This window comes from Sprattus sprattus (genome assembly GCF_963457725.1).
Source record: "Sprattus sprattus genome assembly, chromosome: 14".
NCBI lineage: Eukaryota > Metazoa > Chordata > Actinopteri > Clupeiformes > Clupeidae > Sprattus > Sprattus sprattus.
The window spans coordinates 15,650,217-15,673,960 of record NC_137912.1 but is presented as its reverse complement, the minus strand read 5'-3'; the positions used below and the strand labels follow the sequence as shown (position 1 = coordinate 15,673,960).

The 23,744-nt window shown below is 42.0% G+C and overlaps 1 protein-coding gene across 2 annotated transcripts; it reads left to right on the top strand.

Moving 5' to 3' along the window:
* Window positions 1–1,792: 1,792 nt before the first annotated feature.
* Window positions 1,793–16,588, top strand: scaf11 (SR-related CTD-associated factor 11). Of its 2 annotated transcripts, none has more exons than XM_080850832.1 (15): window positions 1,793–1,991; window positions 3,662–3,706; window positions 8,112–8,263; window positions 9,923–10,000; window positions 10,160–10,227; window positions 10,328–10,383; window positions 10,480–10,517; window positions 10,985–11,085; window positions 11,432–11,557; window positions 11,644–11,744; window positions 12,066–14,492; window positions 14,671–14,951; window positions 15,103–15,264; window positions 15,421–15,537; window positions 15,702–16,588. In XM_080850832.1, exons 2-15 carry the CDS (start codon window positions 3,700–3,702, stop codon window positions 15,804–15,806), a joined length of 3,819 nt encoding a protein of 1,272 aa, XP_080706958.1. In that variant the 5' UTR covers window positions 1,793–1,991; window positions 3,662–3,699; the 3' UTR covers window positions 15,807–16,588. The 2 variants fall into 2 exon arrangements, with proteins under 2 accessions (XP_080706958.1, XP_080706957.1); XM_080850831.1 differs by having other exon boundaries at window positions 15,418–15,537.
* Window positions 16,589–23,744: the final 7,156 nt, after the last annotated feature.

Genomic DNA, 23,744 nt, shown 5'->3' with positions numbered 1-23,744 from the left:
TCCCCCCCAAAAACAAAGATCACAGGTCTTAATGACTACAGACCAGTTTCCCTGACCTCTGTGGTGATTAAGTCATCTGAGCGACTTGTGCTGCGTCATCTCGAAGCCATCACTGACCCTCTACTAGATCCCCGTCAGTTTGCCTACAGAGCTAACCGATCTGTAGACGATGCAGTAAACATGGCCCTTCACTCCATCCTCCAGCACATGGACTCCTCAGGAACCTATGCCAGGATCCCGTTTGTGGACTTCAGCTCTGCCTACAATACAATCATCCCGAACTCTGCTACAGGAAAAGCTTCTCCGGCTGAGTGTGCCTGACTCCACCTGCAGGTTGATCACAGACTTCCTTTCTGACCGGAGGCAGCAAGTGAGGCTGGGAAAACATGTCTCTGACCCCCGGACCATCAGCACCGGTTCCCATCAAGGCTGCGTTCTTTCCCCTCTACTCTTCTCCCTGTACACCAACAGCTGCACCTCCAGTCACCAGTCCGTCAAGCTCCTCAAGTTTGCGGACAACACCAATCTCATTGGGCTCATCTTTGGTGGGGATGAGTCTGCCTACAGGTTGGAGATTGGAGGCGTGCAGGGAAGAATATGGCCGACCCCTCCCACCATGGACACTGTCTCCTTGTGACACTCCCCTCCGGCTGAAGGCTGTAGTCCATCAGGACCAAAATTTCATGCCACCAGAGCAGCTTCTTCCCGTCTGCAGTTGGCCTCACCAACCCAAGACCCCCGCCCCCAAACACGGACTCCTATCCCGCACTCTTGTTTGCACACTCCTGCATAGGCTCACAGCTCTTTCATTTTTCACTTTAACATATTCTGTAATTTTTTTAATATATTTTATGTTTTTTTTTTCCTATGTTGAAAAATAACCTAATGTGTATTGTTTATTGTGTATATTTATATTTATTAACCAATATACCACAGAACATTCCTGGTAGGCTAAGTGAAAACCTACTAGGCAGTAAAAACCTTTCTGATCCAGATTATTCGTGATAGAGATGTTTTCCCTTGAAGCCAGAAAGTGTTCCCTTTTCCATCGGGGTCATCTCAAAAGTTGTACCACACTACATTCCTTCATTAACAGTACACAAACAGTTAATTCTGTGACGGAGTGGGACTGGGGAGGATGTTTCGCTTTATCCGAAGTTGCTGTAGCTGCCAAATGTGAGGACCCTGCCTGATGTGAGTCCGCCAATAGGATGTCTAGAGTCCGCCGCTGCCTGATGTGAGTCCGCATGCGCAAACACAAACGGTTTACGGCAGAAGGCTCAGGAGCAAACTATCCAAGACGTGCATTCTCATACATGGTTTAATATCAACGTATCTGGCTTCTCTTAACGCATAATGTAGGTTTATTTAACGTAGTGTTTTATAATTTTGTCAACGGTTTACAGCATAAGGCTCAGTGTCAACATATGGGGCTATGTTGTATTACTGTTACTAGTAGGCTAATGAATGCACTGCTTAACTAATAATTCAATAAACATGAAGCTTAACATCATAAACCTTGGTGGATTTCAAACGTAAACAAATGCGCTTGTCATTCCACTTCATGCTGTAGCCTACACCACCGGCATTACCTGGCTCGTTGTACTACAATAGTGTCGCAAAGTTTGCGCATGCGGCCTCACATCAGGCAGGTCCTCACATTTGGCAGCTACAGTTGTATGCTGTGTCGCTAACAGCGAACACGGAAGTGGTCGATCGTTTGCAGCTCTCGCTCCGCCTCAATCCTCTCTGGTTGCATTCTTACAGCGACACCGTGCGGTTCAACCAATTTTGGCTACATAGCTACAGCAGGCTCCGGGGCCGACATGTGGCCGGGATACTTTCTGATTCGTGCCGAATTTACAGTTAAGCGCACCCGGGTAAATCTAGTTTCCATTTTTCGCAAAACAGAGGAGTATGTGTCTTGAAATCAACTGAAAGATCGGATAAAAAAACACGGGCTAGCTTGTGAGCTAGGAAATCCCTTAACGGTAAGTCTATTCAAAAATCAATTCAGTTAGCTGCCTGGCTAATGTTATAGAGCTGTATTTAGTCATTAAGAACTTTTAAACTTAGCAAGATGGCTAGCTTCACTTTCAAACATTTGCACGGGCCTGCTAATGGTCTGCTAAGTAGCTCGCTAGCCTTGGCGAGTAACCCAAGCTGTCGCTAACCATTTAGCTACAGACATTTCATTCTTTAGCTTTTGTTATCACATCAGACTAAATGGACGCTGCGCGATCCCGGCCCATGGTCTTTTTGGGTCGTCGCATGAGAGTTTCATACATTTTAGACTTCAAATTAAGTGTAATAACAAGTAACGTTACTATTAGGTTAGGTATAGGCCAACGAAGCAGGCTATTCGATGCTACGTCGGCCTATCTAACTGGGTTGAAAGGTCACGTTAGTTTACATGTGGCAGGATGCAGCTAGCTTGAATAAAATGTGCCTACACTCTCACTGATAAATATACCCTGCGGTGTCTGATCCATGCAATTGTGTGGAAAACTGTATTAAGAGTCCATTAAGTAAGGCACAGATGTTTAGTTGTCAAATTTGCCATGCTATGTTGCAGTTGGGGTGAGCCTAGCTAACTTGCTGACAGGACTAGCAATTACTAGCACAACAAATGTTTCGGCAACTGTTGAGTACATAACCGGCCAGCATTGCCGCAGCACTGACTGAAATAATGTCGATTGAATTTGGTTGGCTGTTTGGTAACACTGGATATATTTAACTGTTTGGGTAAAATAAAGTTTATGCTGTTAACATTAATTGCGCCTTGTCGGTCTATCCTAAGATCCCTAGCGATAGCCAGCTAACGATAGTTTTATAGTGTCACTTGGACTGCACAAATAGCACGGTAACATTAGGTGTCTCTTTGTGTGTGTAATTGAATAGCTGTTGCTTCGTGAATTCAAGGGAAAATGTGTTTTAGCTGGCTAACGTTACAAATGTAAGTCGTTATGGCAAACTTGCTAACCAGCTGGCTAGCAAGCCGTTGAATAGACAGCGAAAACAGGCATTCGCAAGGGGCTTTATCGCAGATGGCAAACATCGCTGTAGTTTATCAAGCTAGTAACTTGTTGATGTTGATTAGATTTGATCTACCATTGCCATTTCTGTCTATTAACTAGCTGGGTTCTGGAGACTCTTACTTGGATACGTTTGATTAGAATTTCAGTGAGCGATCTTGTTCCAATTGGCGTTTGTGTAGTGATGTTATCTAGCTGATAAATCAGTGTTAATATAATTGGCTTACTACAACAGTGGTCTTGATTGCCCTATGGGTGTGTTTGGCAAAAGTGCGTTTTCTCCAATTTGTCAGATGCTAAGATAAGAAAGTTGGCCTTAAAGTGGTGATGTCTTTGCACCTCAGACACATTACTATGAAGTGCACTGAAGGTTCAATTCAAAATGTTAGAGGAAGTACTGATACCAAATTCTACTCCCCGAGGCTTCGAATACACCTCACTTGGATATGCCCTACAGGCCATGTATTTTTCTTCAGAGAAGCTCTTTTTGTGAAGGGTATTTAAATTGATAACTTCCCAGTTTAAATCTTTGGGGGTAAAAAGGTAGCCCTTCACTAACAGAATCTTTATACTTCTTGCATGAATTATAGCATGTGAATAACCACATTTTTTGCTCGCTTTTGCAGCCTGCCACTAGACACCGAAAGGACGGCTAATATCCAAGATGACTGGTGAGTATGATCAATAATAATAATAAGTTCTGGTCAAAGTCATGGTTGCCATGCCGCCCTGTCAACATTGGGCTTTGAAAACAAGGGAGATATCCTGGCCCTTCACACCATCACTACACCACTGTCATCTTACCCCTTACATTAATGGCCCGTTTACACGAAGCCTGGATTGCCTGAATCCGGAAAGAAATTCGCTCCAATCCAGGCAATCCAGGCTCTGTGTGTACGTAGCCTTAGACAAGGGTGCTCACTTACATGCAACTTATAAACCAGCCTACAAATAAACCCATTGTCAGAAAGATATGTTGTTTGCAAAAATGTGATACTTACATCCTATGTGTGGTGTATAGGCCTAGGATACATGACTGCCGTTTCTTTAGTCCTTATCTCATATAAAAAAACAGATCTGTATTATTCTGTTTGAAACTTTTTGATATTTGGACTGATCTCCCTTTTGTCTGTTCTGTTTGTTTTCTGTGGGGATGGACATTGTTAAATTAGACCTTATTGTCAATGTGTTGATAGTTTACTGTAAGGTAGGTTTGGAGAATGACTGTATTTATTATTATTATTTTAATGCACAAATTCTCAGTAGTTTTCATATGAACAAACATAGCTGCATGAATAATAAGAACATAGCCTATCTCCAGAATGTCAAAGTTCTTAGAGTATGAACCATGGGAATAAACCTAACCTTCGGGTACATTTTTATTAGCAAGCTATGGAAAATAAACTTGCTTCAGACAAAAATTACAGCAGGCTACTGCTTAGTAAGAAGATAGGTAATGCTTACATTTGAAATAAAAAAGGGAATACTAACATTCACAAATTCAGCGTTGAAATGTTTCATACTGTATAGGCCTACTTGTTGTTGTTGTTGTTGTGGTGCCGGCTGTTTGTTTACCATTGAGGCTGCTATGCGGTGTGAAAAGCTAGCTACTGAAATGAACAAAAACATCATGGCCATTGTCCTCATTTAACTTGTTTCATACTGTAGCCACCTCCAGATTTTGTAGCCTACCAGGGTACTAAATTTGAAGGTTCATCTCGATACCGTCATGATGATCATTGCTTTTGTCTTACTATTCTGAATGAAGTATGCTTACAGTTTACATGCAATCGAGCTGCTGCCTACATGCCTCCTTTATTTGAACTGCCGACAATGTATGTCAGGAGTGAGGGGCTGCATCTGCGGCCTCTGTCACAAACTACATTGTTGACTTCTTTTCACAACTAGCTATAGCTAATGTTCTAGATACTGCCATCCTTTTTTACTGGAGGGAGAGCATATCAAGAACACATCAGTACAGAGACTGATCGGGTGTGTTTTGTAGGCCTAACGTTATTTTACTGAAGGGATAGCATAGCAAAAACCCATCACTGCAGAGATAGATGGGGTCGTTTATGTAGGCCTTACTTTACGAAATGTTACAAATATAAAAGATTCACAGGAACATATCAAAATGAGAGGACGGCGTCAGAGAAGTCTACAATATTGGAAAACCCAAGAAAAAACAGGAGGGTTTACTGGTCTGGTTGCATAAAAAGCTGCACTTGTGAGTTAAATAGCTGAACTATGTGAACCCTACATCACAGCATACTATCCTACATGACCTTTCCTTATTTCAGACATTAAAATCCCTCACCTTTCGGCAAAATTCGCCGTTTTGAAATCAAAATAGGTGACCTACGTGAATCGTGTAGATTCGATGAGAAAATGTTTTAGAGGGGAGGGGTCTGTAACCACTAGGCTCGTTAAAAATGTTGTTTATGGTCATTCTCTGACATAGAAAGGCTGAAATCGAAGGTCATGTGACCGTCAAAGATGAGTATGTTTTCCTCTCACGTCAGTGATATCAATTACACCGGAAAACTTGGTGGCAAGCTAGTTAGCAGGTATACTGTAGAGCGTAATGTTAACATTCATTAACTATAGATAGCTAGCAACGCTAGGGAGATTGACGACGACTCATTCAAGTTAATAGGGAAATAATGCTAACAACTATTGTCTAAACTATTGAACACCGGTTGCTCGTTTTGAAAACAATCCCCTTTTTTTAGGTTTGCTCTCTGATGATGGGTTATATTTTGTAGACTTGCAGTGGAGTTGGCAACATTGGCTAACAACCTTTTCAGTTAATGTTAATTCTTACTACGCTTGATCGCAGTAACAATCTATGATTAAAGTATGTTCCACGTATACTGTTCTAGTCTTTTATTACACTTGATGATACCAGACTTGCCAGTGCGATAGTGTGTTCTGTTGGCATCAAATTGATTGACACTAGTTGTTCAGGTAAAGAAGAAAACATTATCTGGTTCTTAGGAGGGATGGGGGAAAAAAATCGATTCAGTTACATATCGCGATTCTTGTGTGTGACGATTTTTTTAATTGGCACGCTGCCTTAAATTTGTTTTTTGTCTAGCCTGCTTTTAATTATTGTATTCAAGGCGGGAAAAAACGTTGCCACTTATAATCCTACAGATTGCGCAATGCATTCTATTCATGAGTTCCTTACAGCTAGAAGCTCAGCTTCACACATAGTAGCTAGGTAGGAATACAAAGGCTAACATGTTGGACTGCAAACATGTCAGACGTTAGTTCCGAAATTCATGTTGCACCTCAACAGTTTAAATTGCACGTCTGGAAGTACGTTGGCCAACTCTGTAGCAGTTTGGGTTGCCGGTAGTTAAAGACGGTGGGCTGACTGAGGTGATTCAAATTGCTTACCCCTAGAGGGGCACCATTGTGTCTCGCATACATTCCTCGTATGACGGCGAGAGAGCATGAAAAAAATACAATTAAACAACAGTGTCTAAAATACGCACTGTCTGAAGTGATTACTCGTTAATTTATAAGATGTAGTCTTGAAAAAGTAAAGCAAACTTTTAATCGCGATAAATTTAGAATCATGAATTTCAAAATGTTTTAAAATCTATTGACAGCCCTTATTTTAAGAAAACTTGTACTGATTCTATTTAATTTACCTTTTATTGTTTTAAAAGTAGCCTAAATGGCATTCATTTCTTAATCTGTCAGTTTGTGTGCAGTTTACAGGGGCTATACAATAAAAGGGCACATTTGTATTTATTTTCTCTATTGGCTGCCCTGCAGTCATTAAGTTAATGTTAAGATTTAGGAATTCAAACTTGAAATTAAACTTGGAAAGCTCGAAGTGAATTTGACTGTTGTAATTGAATGTATGATTCAACTGTTTTCCATGGTCCAGTTAAAAATAATAATAACCAAAAGAAATTGCAAGAAATCGTAATATCGAATCGCTTGCAAAATCGCAATACCCACAGAATCGCGATACATATCGAATCGCCACCTAAGTATCGTGATGGTATCGTATCGGGAGATCCCTGCCAATTCACGTCCCTAGTTCTTAGAGTATTACGAACTGTAATGTAAATTATTATCTTTGCCAATAAAATGTATTAAAATCTGAATGACATAACATTGTATTGGCTGTCAATCATGATGGAAGAGTAGGTCACAGCATGTGCACCACCTCTTGTGGGGATTATGCATTAAGCCATTTGTGGTGCCCTTACCACATTGGGCCTCATATACTGGAAATGTTAGACCCAGTGACAGGCTGGCATGAAATGGCTTGCATAATACTTAGTAAGAAGGCCATAATAATTTTTGACTCATGGCTGATGTTAAATTTCTCCAGCTCTCCCTAGGTTGGCAAAAAAAAGCATCTCAAAATCAGATTGATACTTTATGGAATTTTAAAAATGTTCTTACGGTGGGGAATGCCCCCGGACCCCCTAGAGGGGTAATATCCTTCTCACCTTTTTCACCCCTGACCCGTTTTCATGCCTGTTATTTACAACCTCATCACTGTACCTCGATAAGTCAGTGCTCTGCGTGGAAATGTAGGTTTTATCGTTGGTCTATGTGATGCACATCACTTTTCTTGGGTTGTTACTGTATTGATACTAGTTGGGCATGTAGGGATGATTTAACTTCAAATTCACATTAATGTGCAAAGTAGAAATTATGTAATAAGATGTCCCTTTTAATCGTGGCAGTAAATAGTTTTTCAACATACTCTGCTATGTTGTAATTGCCTTTGTCAGTGCTCATTCAAAAGAGGAGGTGAATGTTGAAACTATGGTGTTGAAATCAAGGAGGTAGTGTTAGCTGATGCAGTTGGCCATGTTAACCTATCCTCTGTCTTAGATGAATTAGTATGTTTGTTTTATTTTTACATTTCAACCTTAAAAACTCAGTTTCGTAATTGGCATTATGTCTTTCTTTTCTTGTTTACTTACATGTTTTAGTACTATGGTGTGTAGCCATGACTTTTCACCAGGTTTGTGATTGTTTCTCTGGATATCCCTGTTAAACATTAATGGAGGTCTGTAATATCTGTGCGATTATTTACCCTAGGTGGGCAGAGTCCAGGGGATTGGGTAGATCCAGACCCAGAACACCCCCAGCGTTGCCCCATCTGTTTGCATCCTCTTGGGCAGTCTGATCTAGGTGTCCCTGAAGGATGCAGCCATGTGTTCTGCCTCAGCTGTATTATGCGCTGGGCTGAGGTAAGTCTCGTCAAATGTAGAAACAATGTCTAAGAAAAGAAATGCAACATCTTTGTTTTTTTTAAATATATATATACAGTATATATAATTAAAAACAGGTGGTAGGCTATATACGCCTCAGTTTTTGCACAAGGTGTAACCGTAGAGGCAAACCAATTCATACTATTAATAATAGTTATAATAGAAATAAACATGTTATAATGTAGCTAGTATTGGTATCCGGATCTGTGTTTTTTTTTTAATACCTGTACCCACCCCATATGTTAGGAAAGCCAATCCCCACCGCCCAACCTACATAAATATGCGTTAAACAACCACCATAATCTGACTGGACTCACAAACCGTTTACTTTAATTATAACGATAATTATGGGTGTTGATCGCGGCCCTGTAAACGGTTGATCTGGGTTCGATGATCCCTTAAACTTAAAGGTTTTTGGTCCTTATGGGTTAATCCATTGTAGTCCAAGACATTCATTACGCAACATGGCTACTGACTATTGCAACAAGGTTGTGCATGAGCCACCACAAATAGGCTCCAGCAAACTTTGGCACAATACATTGATTGCAAGTCTATAGCTTAATATGAGTGTCTGGGTGTAGGAAATAAAACCTACTAAACAGGCAAATTATTCCAAACGGTGTTCCTTATGATTGTATAGCAACCAAATGAGTAACCCTTAATTTAAGACCTGAACTCTCGCAATTGCACACACAAACAAACGATGCATCCTTCACATCTCTTAACAGTGAACTTATGCAAAATATAAGCCTACATTATCTCTGCATAGTCTTGCTAGTGGAAGCCTCTTCTTGCTGACCAACACAATTTTTTGGTGGAATTTAAATGAAAAGCTACAAGTACTCTGAGGAAAAACACTCATAGGCTGAAAAACAATTGCAAATTAATGATAAAACTGCTGATGGGCTGCATTATAGGGTATTAGGATAGGTTATAATTATAAATTATATTATAAATGATCGGGTGAACAGAGATGTGTAAAAGGCCAACTTCAGTTTGATAAGAGAGATTATTGACAATCAGGACAGGGTGTGTGACAGAACACCCTCTGGTGTGTAGCCTATTGCATGCTACTCGCATTTAAAGCTGTAAGGTATTTATAACTTCTTTTGAAGCTTAAGCTTATTTTCCCTACCCAACCTGCAGTATTTTCTGATTAGCTTACCACACCTGCACGTTATGGGTCAACCCATGCATCACTAGTGGCTAGGCTGTGTAAAGCAGAAGATATTCAGAACATTCCAAAGATTGTGAAGTTATATTCACCGGTATGGTACCATGAATATCACATATAATATATATAACAACTGTGAGAGTAGGTTAAAGCCAAACTTGCATATGAAGCAGCATAAACAAGATGGCATAATGAAAATGGAAGTAACAAATGTAGCGTGTTCCACAAGATCATGTTCGCACAAAGCAATGCTGGCAATTATACGTTATAAGTTATACATTGCAAACAGAGCAGGAATGCATAGTTTTTTTTGTGAACTCTCATGACACGGTTCATAAATTCTTGACATGATGATCCTTCTGTCATGTATCTCTCCAAACAGCATAACCATGTCAAATGGTCAACTTACTTTCTGCTCATCAGATGCACATAGAATCTTATTACTGTTTCATTGTGGAATGTAGGTGGTGTGCTCGTGTCCTGTTGACAGAATGACCTTCAATGCCATCTATAAATTGGATTCCCAGCAAGGTTGCATTAAGGTATGTCAGTGGCCTCTTTGGTTTCTGTATATTTCCCAGTGTACGGCAGAGAAATTGAGCCAAATTGATGTCGCAATTATTGGTTTTAACATTAAGCGGTGCACGTATTGGTGCACAAATTGGCATGCTTTGCTCACAACTTTTATACCTCCTTTATAGATTTCTGTGAAGTCAACAGGCCTGAGAGAACTCAATATTGACAGCAGTAAAGTCATAAAATGGGAAGAGTAAGTATTTAACTGACTACAGCTGTATATGTGTGTGTATGTATCCACATTTTTTTAAATGACCTTGTATATTCAAAGTATCATTATGATTTAACCTTAGGAAAGAGAAGAAAAGGAGAATTGACAACGCCAAAGTTAAATGCCTCATCAGAAAGGGTATGTTTATCTTAATGTAACAAAACTAATATTTTCCTTGGTCTGTGGGTTTTAGTTAATCATGTGTATTGATTGTTGATATTTTCTGCCACCTAGGTGACTCTGACAGGGCTGCTGTTGTGAAGAAGAAAAAGGTTTGTGTTGTACTTCGATGCCTACTATTTTTGCAGCAGTATCTTTTCTAATGCAAGTTCAGTCTTTTGTAGGAATTGGCCTGCTGGATAGAGCTGGGTGTACTTATTTGTACAGTTTCAAATAGATGTTACACTGACCTCATTATTCACTGAACACTTATGAAAGCATCGAGCTGTGGGTTTGTGCAAAGTAAAGCCCATGAACAGTTGATTGATGCCACCAACCTCTAGACAGCGGACAGTGCATGACCAGAGTTTGAGACAGCTGCTTATCTAGCTGCTGTGACAGCTGCTTATGTCACATGTGGTCAGGATCAGGCATGGACAAAGAAATGCATTCAGGTAAAGCGTGAACTGGGAATCTGAAAAAATAGGAGTTAAATGCAGGCAGGACATGTACATTTTTGTTAAGTCCCGTATTTGTAGGTATACTTTTTGGCCGTTACTAAACCTGAATGTTTGTTTAGGTCAGACAGTCATTCTGCTGCCCCCGGACTATTCCCACACATCCCTCCTCTCCTTCATCCTCCCAGGCAGGGCTCCCACTTGCTGCACTAACCCCCTTAATGTGAGTATCTTGGTAAAAAAATAAAATACAAAATGATTAATTTGTTGTAATGTATTTCTGTGGACAAAATAGTCATGTATTGCATGCAAACAATAAAGGGATTTGTAAAAAAATTAGGGCTGTCAAGTGATTTCAAACATAACCGAATTCATTACATAATTGCGATTTAATCAATGTAAATTAATCGCAAATATCAATTTCAGAGACTGCACTCAGAAGCATTTTAAAATGCATCAGATTTGGCATTTTTTGACAATATTAATACAAATTGTACCATGAATGTTTTTGGAGTTAAAGGCCATGGAATGTATGTCCATATTAATATATATTTTTTTGCTCCTGTTAGCGCTGGACCTTTGATGTTGTCTGAAGAGGAACTTCTTGATGAGGTTCCAGATCTGTGTCGGATGGAAATTCTAGAGTCTCCATGGTTGTCTACCTCTGTACCCGTTGCCTCCAAAGGACTTTTGCGGTGAGGACTGCTGATTTTGGAAAAGGTATAATACCCTGATGTCTACAGACGCACAATGGGATGTTTATGGTTATGTTATTTCACAGGCATTCTCCCCATCCCCAAATGTGGAGTGGCAAGTTGTTTTCGGAGCGGTCTGTCTCGCTTGTGTCTACCTCTCACGTTCCTCTGGCTTCAGGACAGTTGGGTAAGTCTAAGCAGAAGTGGCCGAAATGTATTTGCCTTTGTCTGTTGTGTTCTGGGTTGTGTTAACTACAACCATTAGTTCTTCAAGAGAAAATTACCCTGCCTGTGGTATAATAGGAAATTGTCTAAATTCCTTGGTCACTACCATTGGTGCTTCTTAAAAAAATTAAATACTGTACATTTTAAACCACGGTTTGAAGTTGTAGTTCTGTAGTCTCTTTAGTTGGTTTCTTTTCAGCTCATCACCATCTATTTTCCTTTCTGTTTGACTAGGACAAGCAGTCTAGTAGATGTTAATGACTCCTCTCTCTCTATTGTATAGTGTTTCAGGGAAGAGTTTGTGCAGTTACCTGTGCGAAAGGAGAGGATAGAAAAGGCAACAGAATGGCTGGCCCAAAAGGCTCTGGCAAGCAGCAAACCAGGAGATCATCTCGTCACAATAAAGTTGAGGAGTCGGCAGCCTCCCAACCCTCACAGTCTGATTCTGAACCCTCCTCCCCTGATGACGGATCAGGAAAAACGGGCAAAATTTCAGAGTCCAGTGAGATGCCCTCTATGACAACTAAGTCGAAGAAGGCAGCCAAACCAAAACCTCGATCAAAGCGGAAAGGAGGAAGGGGAAGGGGCCGTCGGCAAGCACCCAGTAACCCGGTAGAGAGTGAAGAGGAAGAGGAGGAGGGTAAAGAGGAGCAGAAGGACGATGAAGATGGAGATGAAGATCAGGCAGCAGGTCCTTCAGAGGAGGAAGTGCCGGAATCTGAGAAAAGGCCAGAGGCAAGCCCCAGTCCAACTCATGATTCTAATGACCAAGTGGTCTCCGATCATGAATCTGAGACTGAAGAGAAGGATATCGATCATCTCACAAGTCCTCATGCAGATTGTATTGAATCGCCAGACACCAAGGGAAATCAAGAGATTGATTTGGAGTCAGTGAATGGTGCAGAGTCTCCGGATGGTCTTCAGGACTATTCAGAGGCTACATCTCCACCCGCAGGAAACCAGAGCCCAGACATAACCAGCCACAATACTGTAGTGTCGGACGAGGAAGATTTGGCTTCATGTGAGGAAACTGAAGAACCAGAAGACTCAGCTTTACCTGGTTCTCCTGAGGCTGTGGCAGAAGTCGTAGAGAGGGCAGAGTCCCAGACCTCAGAGGAATCTCAAGACATGGATATGTCTGACCTGCCGATTACTGATAATGCAGCAGAGATTGCATCTGAAACTGAGCTCTCTGAAGAGCAACCCAAAACTAGTCCCGCCATCGACATCACATTTGAGCAGGACCCCTGTCCCCTAGATGCAGAATTGGCAAAAGACCCAGAACTGTCAAATCCAGAGGCCTCTGAGCAAGACTTCCATCAGGATAACACTGATGCTGTACCCATGGACTGTGATTCATCACGCTCAGACTTTGGTGACCCTGTTTCCAATACAACGAAAGTGGCTGACAACACTGACCGTGCTAACACAGTGACTCCGTCTGTCTCTGTCAGCCATGCCTCAGAGAAGGAAGGGACAACAGATGCAAGTGAAGATCAGAAATCAGAAACTGCAGCAGAACAAAAGGGCCCTGATAAGACGGGACAGGACAGCCGGCAACGCAAGTCACGGTTTCATTCAGCTACTACGACCTGGTCCCCCAAAAGAGAGTCCAGACGGGAATCATCACGGAGGTCACGTTCAAGGGACCGTCACCGTGGTGCCAGCTCCCCATCAAGGAATCGTAGCCGAGAACGAGATGGTGAACGAGGCAGCTCAAGGAGACATCGCAGCAGGGACCGCAGCCGGGAGAAGAGCAAGGACCGAACCCGGGAGCGGAGCGAGGACCGCAGCCAGGAGCGGATTAAGGACCGCAGCCGGGAGAGGAGCAAGGATCGCAGCAAGGACCGCAGCCAGGAGCGGAGTGAGGACCCGAGCCAAGAGCGGAGCAAGGATCGCAGCCGGGAGCGGAGCAAGGACCGCAGCCGGGACCGGAGCAAGGACCGCAGCCGGGACAGAAGCAGGGATAGAAGCGGCGATCGGAGTCGTGAAAAAAGGAGGCGCAGCAGAAGTCGTTCAAGAAGCCGGTCACGGTCCAGAACTAGACGTAGTCGAAGGGATTCCCCTGAACGCTCAGATCATGGGGGACAGTCCCCGAAGAAAAGGGAGTCAAGGGATAGCTGGCGGGGTGGCCGAGATGTCCGTGAGAATAACTGGAGGAGTGGGGCAGATAGGCAGAGTAATTTCCCCAGTTGGGATACCAGTGCCTCAGACAATGGCAACTTTCGAGAAGGATCACCAGACAGAGGTCGACCGGAGGACCCAGACTGGGTGAAGGAGAAAATTAGGCCAGATACCGTGCTTAGAGGAGGAGGAGGAGGAGGAGGAGGAGGAGGAGATTCAACCTCGGATAGCTGGGCCAAGGGTGATCGAGGTCAAGGTGGCTGGGGTTCAGAGCGAGGCGGTGGTGGTCAGAGTCGTGGAAACTTCTGGTCCCCCAGCCAGCCCCGGAGTTTTCCAGCAGCGGCAAACAACTCAGGAAATGATGCATACAGCCGCTTCAATGAGAACCGATTAGGTGGTGGAAGGAGGAAGATGGAACCAGAGTCTGGTGAGAGCCACCTGGACCGCTCGGGTTGGTCGTCTGCTTCCAATTGGGCGGTGCGAAGAACACTTCCAGCTGATGTGCAGAGCTACTACTCAAGAAAGGAGCGTGGTCCCAGCACTGGAGTGCCATGGAGCAAACCAGAGGACGAACAGTCAGCAACAGGTATAACAACAACGACTACAAAAATCCAGTCTGTGATAGTTTGCCGATTAAGTGAAATGTGTAATTAACAGCTAACTGTAAGGAGGAAAATGTATAGACAGACATGTTTTTATTATTGTTTCTTGACATTTTACCTAATTATTGTGTCCCATCATTTTATTCTTTTCCTCTCTTCCAGGTCCCCCTAAAAGTGAGCCAAACCCCCAGGCACCCCCTGAGGCTCTGCTCGCCACCCCTGTGAACGTCATGGCCCCTCAGCTCAACACCGTTGGTTACCCTAGGTACCCAATCGGCCAAATGCCGCCTCGTGGCCCCCCTGTCAGTCTCCAGCCTCCCCCCTTTGGCATGCCAGCCCATGTTCCTGTACACCTCCACCCTGGTGGGCCTCTCCTCCAGCTGCCAGCTGGGGCTGCCCAGGGCCTCCCGCCTCCTCCGCCACCACCACCCCCCATCCAGCAGGCAAGTCTAATGGCCATGCAAATAGACAAGTTGCAGACACAGGAAGGTAGATGAATGATGAATATAGGCAATTTGCAATTTGTCTGGTATGAAGTGTCTTGAAATATTTATGTCCTAACACTAGTTTGCCCCTATCTCATCTTCCCCTCAGGCGATGAGCGGTCATGGTAAGGCCCTATTCCCATTCACTCCCACCAGAGCGGTGGGGGTCCCAGGCCAGGTGCCCCCCCATGCCATGCTCAGTGTGGCTCAACCATCCTCCACCACCCAGTCCTCTACATATGGCAAGGCTGACGGCTCCAAGAAGGACAAGGCATGTACATTTCTGTCTTGTCTTTTCAATTATTTTCAAAAATGAGTAGTGGAATGCAAAATTCTTGATGCCTGTTATGCAGGCGCAAGAAAAGCCTTTTTGGTTAGGTGCATATGTGCATCAGTTGTTTGAGTGCCGTTGTGTTATTTTCAGAAGGTTCAGATTCAAGAAAGGGCCGTTAACGAAGTCAAGAATGCCATCAAGCCATACTACCAAAAAAAGGACATCACCAAGGACGAGTACAAAGAGATTGTACGCAAAGCTGTTGAAAAGGTTTGTTTAATGGCTTTTTTCCAAACCCACAGGGTATTTTATATGCCATCTTATTTATTTGTTTAATCTCACAGTTTTATGCTTCAGTGTATGCACACTATTGTTGTGAGATTTCAAATAACCAATACAAGAAATGCTGTATCTCTTCATCTTTGCATGTGCAGATCTGCCATAGCAAGAGCGGAGAAGTGAACGCTGACAAAGTCGCCAATCTTGTGAAGGCCTACGTGGACAAATACAAGCACAGCCGCCGTGGTAAAGCAGTGTGAGAGGAGCCCCATCGCCCCTCGGTGCAAGTGCAATTTATTTTCCCAGCAAGGCCTCCCCACACAAGCCCAGTCAACTGGATTTCCTGTTTTCGTATCTCTGAACGAATCAAGATTTTTTTCTATAGATTGAATATTTTTGTTTAAAGTGGATTTGATATAGCGCTGAAGCCCTTTATTTGAATAAGATGCAAGGGGTGTGTACTACTGTAAATCCATTGAGAATCCTTTGCATTTGGGGAGTGGGGGGGGGGATCCGGAGAGGGGGACATACATCTGAAGGGAAGACCCTTTGCCTCACTTGGTGGTCTTAATAGGAGTGGAGAATAACCTAGAAAGATTCGGAGACAGTAACCCTCCCCTAATCCTTCCCTTCCCAGGCTGCAGTTGACTGGTACGAGTGGGCCTGACTTTACAACTGTGTGGCCAAGGACCTTTATTAAATCGCTGCGACTCAAGTCTTTATTTTTCTTTTTATATATATACATATATATATATTAATTATAATAATTTTGATGAAATCCTAAAGTAAATGTGCATTGCCTTTATTCGGTCACCGTAGCTGCAGAGCAGTGTGCTGGTTATGTCTTAGTGCAGCAGTGTATGGGATGTGATTAGTTGCCATTTGGTCGGGATAAGGTGTTAAGTCTAAGGGGAAGAGGCAGATCAGGTGGTTGCCTTGGCCTTTGTCGACTGTGCTGTTTAACCACTGTTCTTGTGTTAGCCCCCCATCCCCTCCCGCCTCCAAAACCCTAACCCAGAAGCAATGAAATAAATTGGCTGCTTCCATGATGCCAGTTGTATGAGTCTGTTGTTGTTGTTTTGTTGTTGTTGTTTGTTGATAACCTCACAGCCTTATCAAATACATGCCATCATATCTCATTTGCTACCTAATGTGGGAGCCTGCCATAAATAAGGGACGAAACCATGAATGAAGGAGAAGATTGATCAGAGTTCTTTTTTTTTTTTTTTGACATGATTTTGATAGTTGCCAAATAAGGTCTTTTTCCACCTTTAAAAAAATAAAAAATGTGTTTAGGTAATTTGAATTCCCATTTTACATCACTATCCTCTATTCTTGTATGTCTGCTCTGCATATATTTTGTTAGATGCGCCTGGCTGCTTTTGTAGTATGTGCAGGGTGGTTTACCTGACCATATCTGCGAGGCAGAAAAGATGATTATTGATTGAAGAAGGTTACTGTACCATCAAACATCAGAGAAAGTACTTCAAATCTGCTAAGAATTTTTCATAGTAAGTGTCCCATATACACTAGCATACTATGTCTCAACTGGGATATATTTTTAGCACACAGATGACTCTTGAATGCACTCAGGAGAAATGCACATACCTATTAAGAGTAGTCAGTCTGTCATACAACCAGGATGTTGATAAAGTAGTTCTGACTTTTCCTGTTAATCTTACATTTTTGCCTTGTATGCCTTGAATTTGAAGACTTTTTCACGAAAAAGTTGACCAGTATTCCAGCTAAACATCTATTTCAAATTCCGTCTTCCTACTTCTGACAGACTATCAAGTTGTCTGGACTTACGTATGGATTTAGATAAACATTACAGACAGCTCTTGTCCTGCTGTAGGATTTCATAAAGTGACCCCTCCTTTGTGCATCTTGTATTGGTATTACCAGATAATTTCCCTTAGACAGGCTCTGGTATTACCCTCTAACAGGGGTCATTGACCAGGTACGCGGCTATACTACGCTTGAAAACCTTCTAAAGAGACGTTAGCTTAGCTGCGTTTTAGAGTTAAACACAGTTTTAAATCGAATATTCCGGATGAAGTCACGTATCTTAAGCACTTGTAGGCTAGTTCAGGTTTAGTTGCTGTATCATAACGAAGTCTCACAACTGCCACTAGAGGTCGCCTGTTGTGCGTTTTATCTTAAACCTGGTGCTGGTTTAAGGAGAGATTAGAATTACTTTTCAAAGAATTAAACCGATATCACACCCACAGATGGCAGGCTTGTATTTCTATACACATGTGGGCCTATGTCGTCTTGTAGGACTACTTTTACTGCGTACATTTAATGCTATAAAGGCCCATTACATTACATAGACAAATTGAACAGCCGTGTAAACTGGTTTCTTTTCTCACAAGAATTCTCACAATAATAATAATAATGAATTTGATGAACATAGCACACTCTGACAAACAAAGAAGTCTCAAGGTGCATTACAAAACAATCGGTCAGTGTCACAAATCATAATACATCGAAGACAGTTAAAAGGAAAAACAACCCACAAGAACCAAGACCTTGAAGGTGAAGGCAGAGATGAAAAGGTGAGTTTATAGGTTAGACTTAAAGTCAGTGAGGGAATCTAAGGCCCTTATCCTCTTCGGGAGGTTTTTCCATAGGCAAGGCCCCAGCGAAGGGAAGGCACGATCCCATGTTGGCGAGCTTAGACTGGGGAACTGCAAGGAGGTTGGAATTTCCTGACCTAAGTGTCCAGGATGAGGATTTAGGGGTGAGGAAGTCCTGAGGTCTGCCCAGGAGGGTTTATGGCCTTGTGAACTAACATAAGGACCTTGAAAATTATACGTTGGTTAATTGGCAGCCAATGGAGGGATTGGAGGACTGGAGTGGTATGCTTCCATGTCCAGGTGAGAATCTTCGCAGCACTATTTTGGACATACTTTAACCTCTTGATGGTTTCGGCTGTTAGACTGCTTTCTGTGATAAGGTACATCTTTTCTTCTTAACTCCACTAAACTGCCCGGGGCAATTCACGCATTCATGACAGGATTTAAGGATTGGCATTTCTCAATGGCACGTTTCTCTTAAATTGCACCCCGGATGGATTTTGCCTTTTCATCATTTCGTTCTGCAAAGTTTTTTGAACACATACACACTCTAACCAAACGCCTCACTGTGCTAGCACGTTCTGACAACACCAAGGAGGTACGTAGGCCTACCCCTTCCGTTTTCGGCTCATTTTACCCTTATGTTAGATTTCTTTTTTTTATGTCAAAATATTGGTTGGAGATATAGAAGGGGGTGCAAAAAAACCCTCTTTCAATTTTTTTTTTTTTTTGCTTGATGTGTGGCAGACAGTTTTAACGTGAGTCCAGTTTGACACCCAGGTTTGTGACGAGAGAGGAGTGGGGTGACCACTGATGGTTGTGGGTGATACTGGCCTTTTTTGTTTGATGAGGGGTGCCAATAAGAATGGCTTCTGACTTGCTGCCATTGAGCTGAGGGGAGTTGTTGCCCATCCAGTACTGGATCTCATCCAGGCATTTAGTAGTTTGGGATTGTGTCAGGTGTAGTTCGGAGGTAGATTTGCGTGTCATCAGCATATGGGTGGAATTGGATGTAATGGCTCCGTAGTATATTTCCCAGGGGCAGCATGTAAATTAAGAAGAGCAGGGGCCCCAGGACTGACCCCTGGGGGACACCAGAGTTAACACATCTTATGCTGGAGCTGATACTGCCGAGGGCAACATATTCCTGCTGTCCTGTGAGGTAAGAATGAAAGAAGTCCAGGGCAGTGCCTGTAAATCCCACCTCCTGGAGGTGTTGATACACAGGATGCTATGGTCCACCGTGAGAAAGGCAGGTTGGAGATGGGACGGTAGTTGGAAAGGTCCTCAGGATCCAGATTGTGCTTTTTAAGCACAAGTCTGAAGGCTGCCAGTTTAAGGGAGGTGGGTACTTCACCAGAATACAGGGACCTGTTTATTATGTAGGTTTCAGTGGGGATGATGGCTGAGAGACATGCTTTTAATACTGAAGGGGTGATGGTGTCCAAAGAGCTGGTGGAGGAGTTCATTTTTAAAACAATCTTGGAGAGCTCAGGTTGAGTGACCTCAGCAAAGTGATCAAGGGCTAGGGTGAGGGTCAGGTTGGTTGGGGGTGATGTTGTGCCTGGTCATTTCTTGTGCACCATGCGTAGCCTAGGCTACAACGCCAAGCGCCATTGTGAGTATTTCTTTATTGGATGTTCAATTTTATATGAATTCAAACAAGCCACATTCGGTTATGCCTCTTGAATAAATTTGAGGTTGTCAAAAATAGGTTTACGGTAAAACCAAATTATAACCTAATATTTAGAATATTTTCACATATTGATATCTAATTAATATATTGTAGATAACCAACACGGCGCAATGGCCATAGTGTAACAGATATATTCTTAATATATTTAAGACACAAATCTAATATTTTTTTAATAGGATATTATAAACAGCAAATTGATATTAGTGCGGATCTATCTTAGTTAATGATATTATTTTGCTTTTAATAATAGGACATTGTAAACAGCATTCTGGTATCATTGTACATTTAAGCAGCATATCAGCTAAACCCAAGCTTCTTTTTTTGTGTGCTTCTTAACCTCGGTTTAAGTGGTACAGATAAGTTTGAGTGGTACTAAAGCGTTAGAGGTTAAAATATAATAAGAGACTTCCTATTTTGTTTGGCAACTGCTCTCTGTGGATCCTGCATGGCTGAAACCTGGACTCCAAGTGGCACAGAGGAGCTCTGCCTCGTCAGCATGTCTATTGTCTACTATGGAGCCCTAGGTTGGGCTTTCAGTGGCCCAATATTTAAACCTGAGGACAAGGACTGTCCTCTCCTCTTCTTTTTCTCTTTCAAGGAAATAGGAAATCTTCACTGCCACCATGCATCTTCAGCAATGTCTGAGAAGGTTCTCAATGCTTCCTCACTACCTACCATGTACAGAATAGGACAGCCAGGGATGGATTACCGAACAGAATTACCGGGCCCAGGGGCCCATGAGCTCAGGGGGCCCCTAAGCCAGAGCCAGTGTGGAGTCGCTGTTATGTTTTTCTTAATTGTGGTTGATGGAGGTGTACTTTGTTAATTTGCTGTTGGCTTAAATTGAGTGTACCTGCGCTGTGTTAGAAAATGTGCATGTGCGCCAGGGGCATAACTAAAGATAATGCATACAGCGAGACCGTAGGGAAGGTAGGCCCCTGCCTCAGTACTTTTCACAGACGTATGACTGTAATCGTTGACAGTTTAATGCGACGGTGATCAACGATGAAAGTGAATTGAGAATTTTATAAGCCTACCCTTAAAATGGCAAACTTGTCTCTGTCATGGCTTTCATCATTTTGGGGGGGAAATCGTCAGTAGCACATTTAATAACACAATTATATGCTTGTCATACATAAATTATAGAAACAATGAAATAAAACGATTCAATTAAATAAATCATTTATTTTTCTCTTTGTTATTTTTTGTCAGACAGATATGCAATGATGATTGCTGGGTAATATGTATCTTGTTTAATGTCAAGTCTCTATTTGAGCATGTGACGAAACAATACGATATAGCTAGTTTAGGCGCAAAATCTGAACGTCAAGACTGACAAGCTGACTAAGCACAGCCCAGGGGCCCATGGTCTCATAATCCGTCCATGAGTACAGCATGAGACATTGAAACAACTTCAAACTTAGAACCCAAGGGGGGAACTTACAGACCCAGAATCAGTGATTTCCAGAACAGTTGTCATAGGGAAATGAGCTGAAGTCCTGGTGTAGGAACTCATCCCACATATAGACTGCTGCAATACCAAATGAATTGGTCTGCAAGCATGGAGTTGTATTTAAGTGATTCTTAATACAGGAGCTAGGAGAACTGTGCTGCAAGCTACAGCATCCAAAACATACAGGAGTTGAAGTTTCATCGAAGACCTGGGTTTGATTCTGATCCGCATTAAAGGCCCAATCCCACTCACTTCCTGGCCGTCACGACTGTACTATCTCAACAAAAAAAGATAAACAATCCCCCAAAACAAAACCGTGGCGAATCTGGTCGTTACATCAAAAGTTGTACCTGCATCGTGTTGAATGCTTGCCTATGAAGAAGCCCCTGGGACGGTACCCACCTGTGCACCTTCATCCAAATTTTCTCTCCAGCTTATGCAGTCTGGTAGTGCCGCCAACTAAGTGGCAATAAGTCTAAACAAAGATTTTCTTCTTCCAGTGTTCAAGAGAGTTGCTCAAAATATCAGGACAAAAGATTGAACACACCCTGATCTACGCATCCATAAAACAAATTCATCATTTTGTCAACAAATTCATCATTTTGTCAACAAACTCATTCTATTCCAACAATGACTCATTTTAATGATGGTGTGGTAAACAGATCATCTTGCTGGTCCAAGATGACAATCATCAATGCACAATTAGTAAGGAGTTACATTTCCTTTTTATATATCTGTTAACTTTATTATTTCACTACTTTATACCAAAGAATTTGAAGATAAACAACTACTATTTTAATTGACTTAACATTGAAGACCCCACAGAAAAGATATTGCATCCTTTCCAACAGGCTTGAAATTTCCAAGACTTGAACTGAAATCACTGCTAACGCGTGTTATGCCCTTATGGTTTCTCTAACATGCGACTGTGCCACTCAGTGCCAAGGTTATTTTATTACATACATGGTCATGGAGAATTATTGAGGACCACTCGAGAACATTTTCTTTTTCCTTCGGAATGCTGTGATTGCGTCAAGAGATTATTATTTGCATTAGGTGGTGTTATCAGCCTGTTGAAGACCCTCAAGTTGACCATCACGCAGTAAACACATCATTACGCTGCATTTCGCCACAACACAAGGTAAAAGATTTATATAAAAAAAAAGAAAAAGATAAGTAAGTACATGTTCTCAAAAATAGTCCTGATTTTGTCAACGACTGTATGTTCAAGTATGTATGTATGCATGCAAGAATCGCTTAGGTTGAACCTTCACTTGAGTCTGAAACAAGAGATCCTGTGCAAATGCTCTGCACCACAAATATGCAGACACGCTTTATTAATGCTATGAACAAATCAAGTTAGAAAAACAAAATCCACAAATAAAATTTTGTTTAAGCACCATTGGCACAGTGCAGCACAGGAGAAAACTGATGATGCATAAGTGTACGGCGGCAGTAGTTCAATGAGAAACAAACAAGAAAACCCCCCCCCCCCCCAAAAAAAAACAAAAAACAGAACACAAATAATGTTCAGTCTTTTATTTAAAAACTATAAACAGTCACCAAAGTAAATAAAGCCAATCTATAACAGACTGTTAGGTATATGTATATTCGCACACCCTACAGACACTGCAGAAATGGTGATGGGGTGGGAGTCCCCTGCTTTGATGCTAACACAACAGGCAGTTATAAATGTTACACAACACACCGCAGAGAGGAGACAGTCTGAGAAGCTGGGAGCCGGAATGTGGCATGGTAGTAAGAATGAAAAAATAGTACAATAAAACTCCACACTATATTAAGATAGAAAAAAGTAGTGAAGAAAATATCATACCTGCACATAAAGCAAATAACACAGGAGAAAACCTGTATAAAACTCCATGTATTTAAACCAATTTACAAATACAAAAAGAATTTGGTACGGGCCCATGAGCTCGTCCTATGACAAAAAACGTTTACAGTGGATACATGTTAAGGGGGGCAGGAGAAGAAAAAAAAAATACCTTCAATAGTTTTTGTTTGTCTTTTTACTTTTCTTCTACAAAAATGACATGAGATATATTATTCCATACTCTTTCAGCCAGCAAAATGAGTTCTACAAGGTTCTATAATACAAAAAAAGGGGAAAAAAGAAAGAAAGAAAAAAAAAATCACAGTTCCACAAAAGAAAAAGAAAAACAAAAAACAACTGTCCCTCCCCACCCACCCCCAAACTTTACAGCATCAGTACCTTTGCAGAAATATTTACAGGGTTTACGTACATTCATCCACTGCTGAGTATAGAATCACATTTCATACAAGTAACCAGGGATCATAAAAAAATTACAAACAAAAAAACTCCCCTAAGTGAACCTACCAAAGTAATGCTATTATTCCACAGAGTGACTTCTCCAGTGGCTGCAGCGGCATGAAAGAGAACTTATCTTCTTTTTTTTTTATACTTATTCACAAGTATTTACAAGATTTCTTT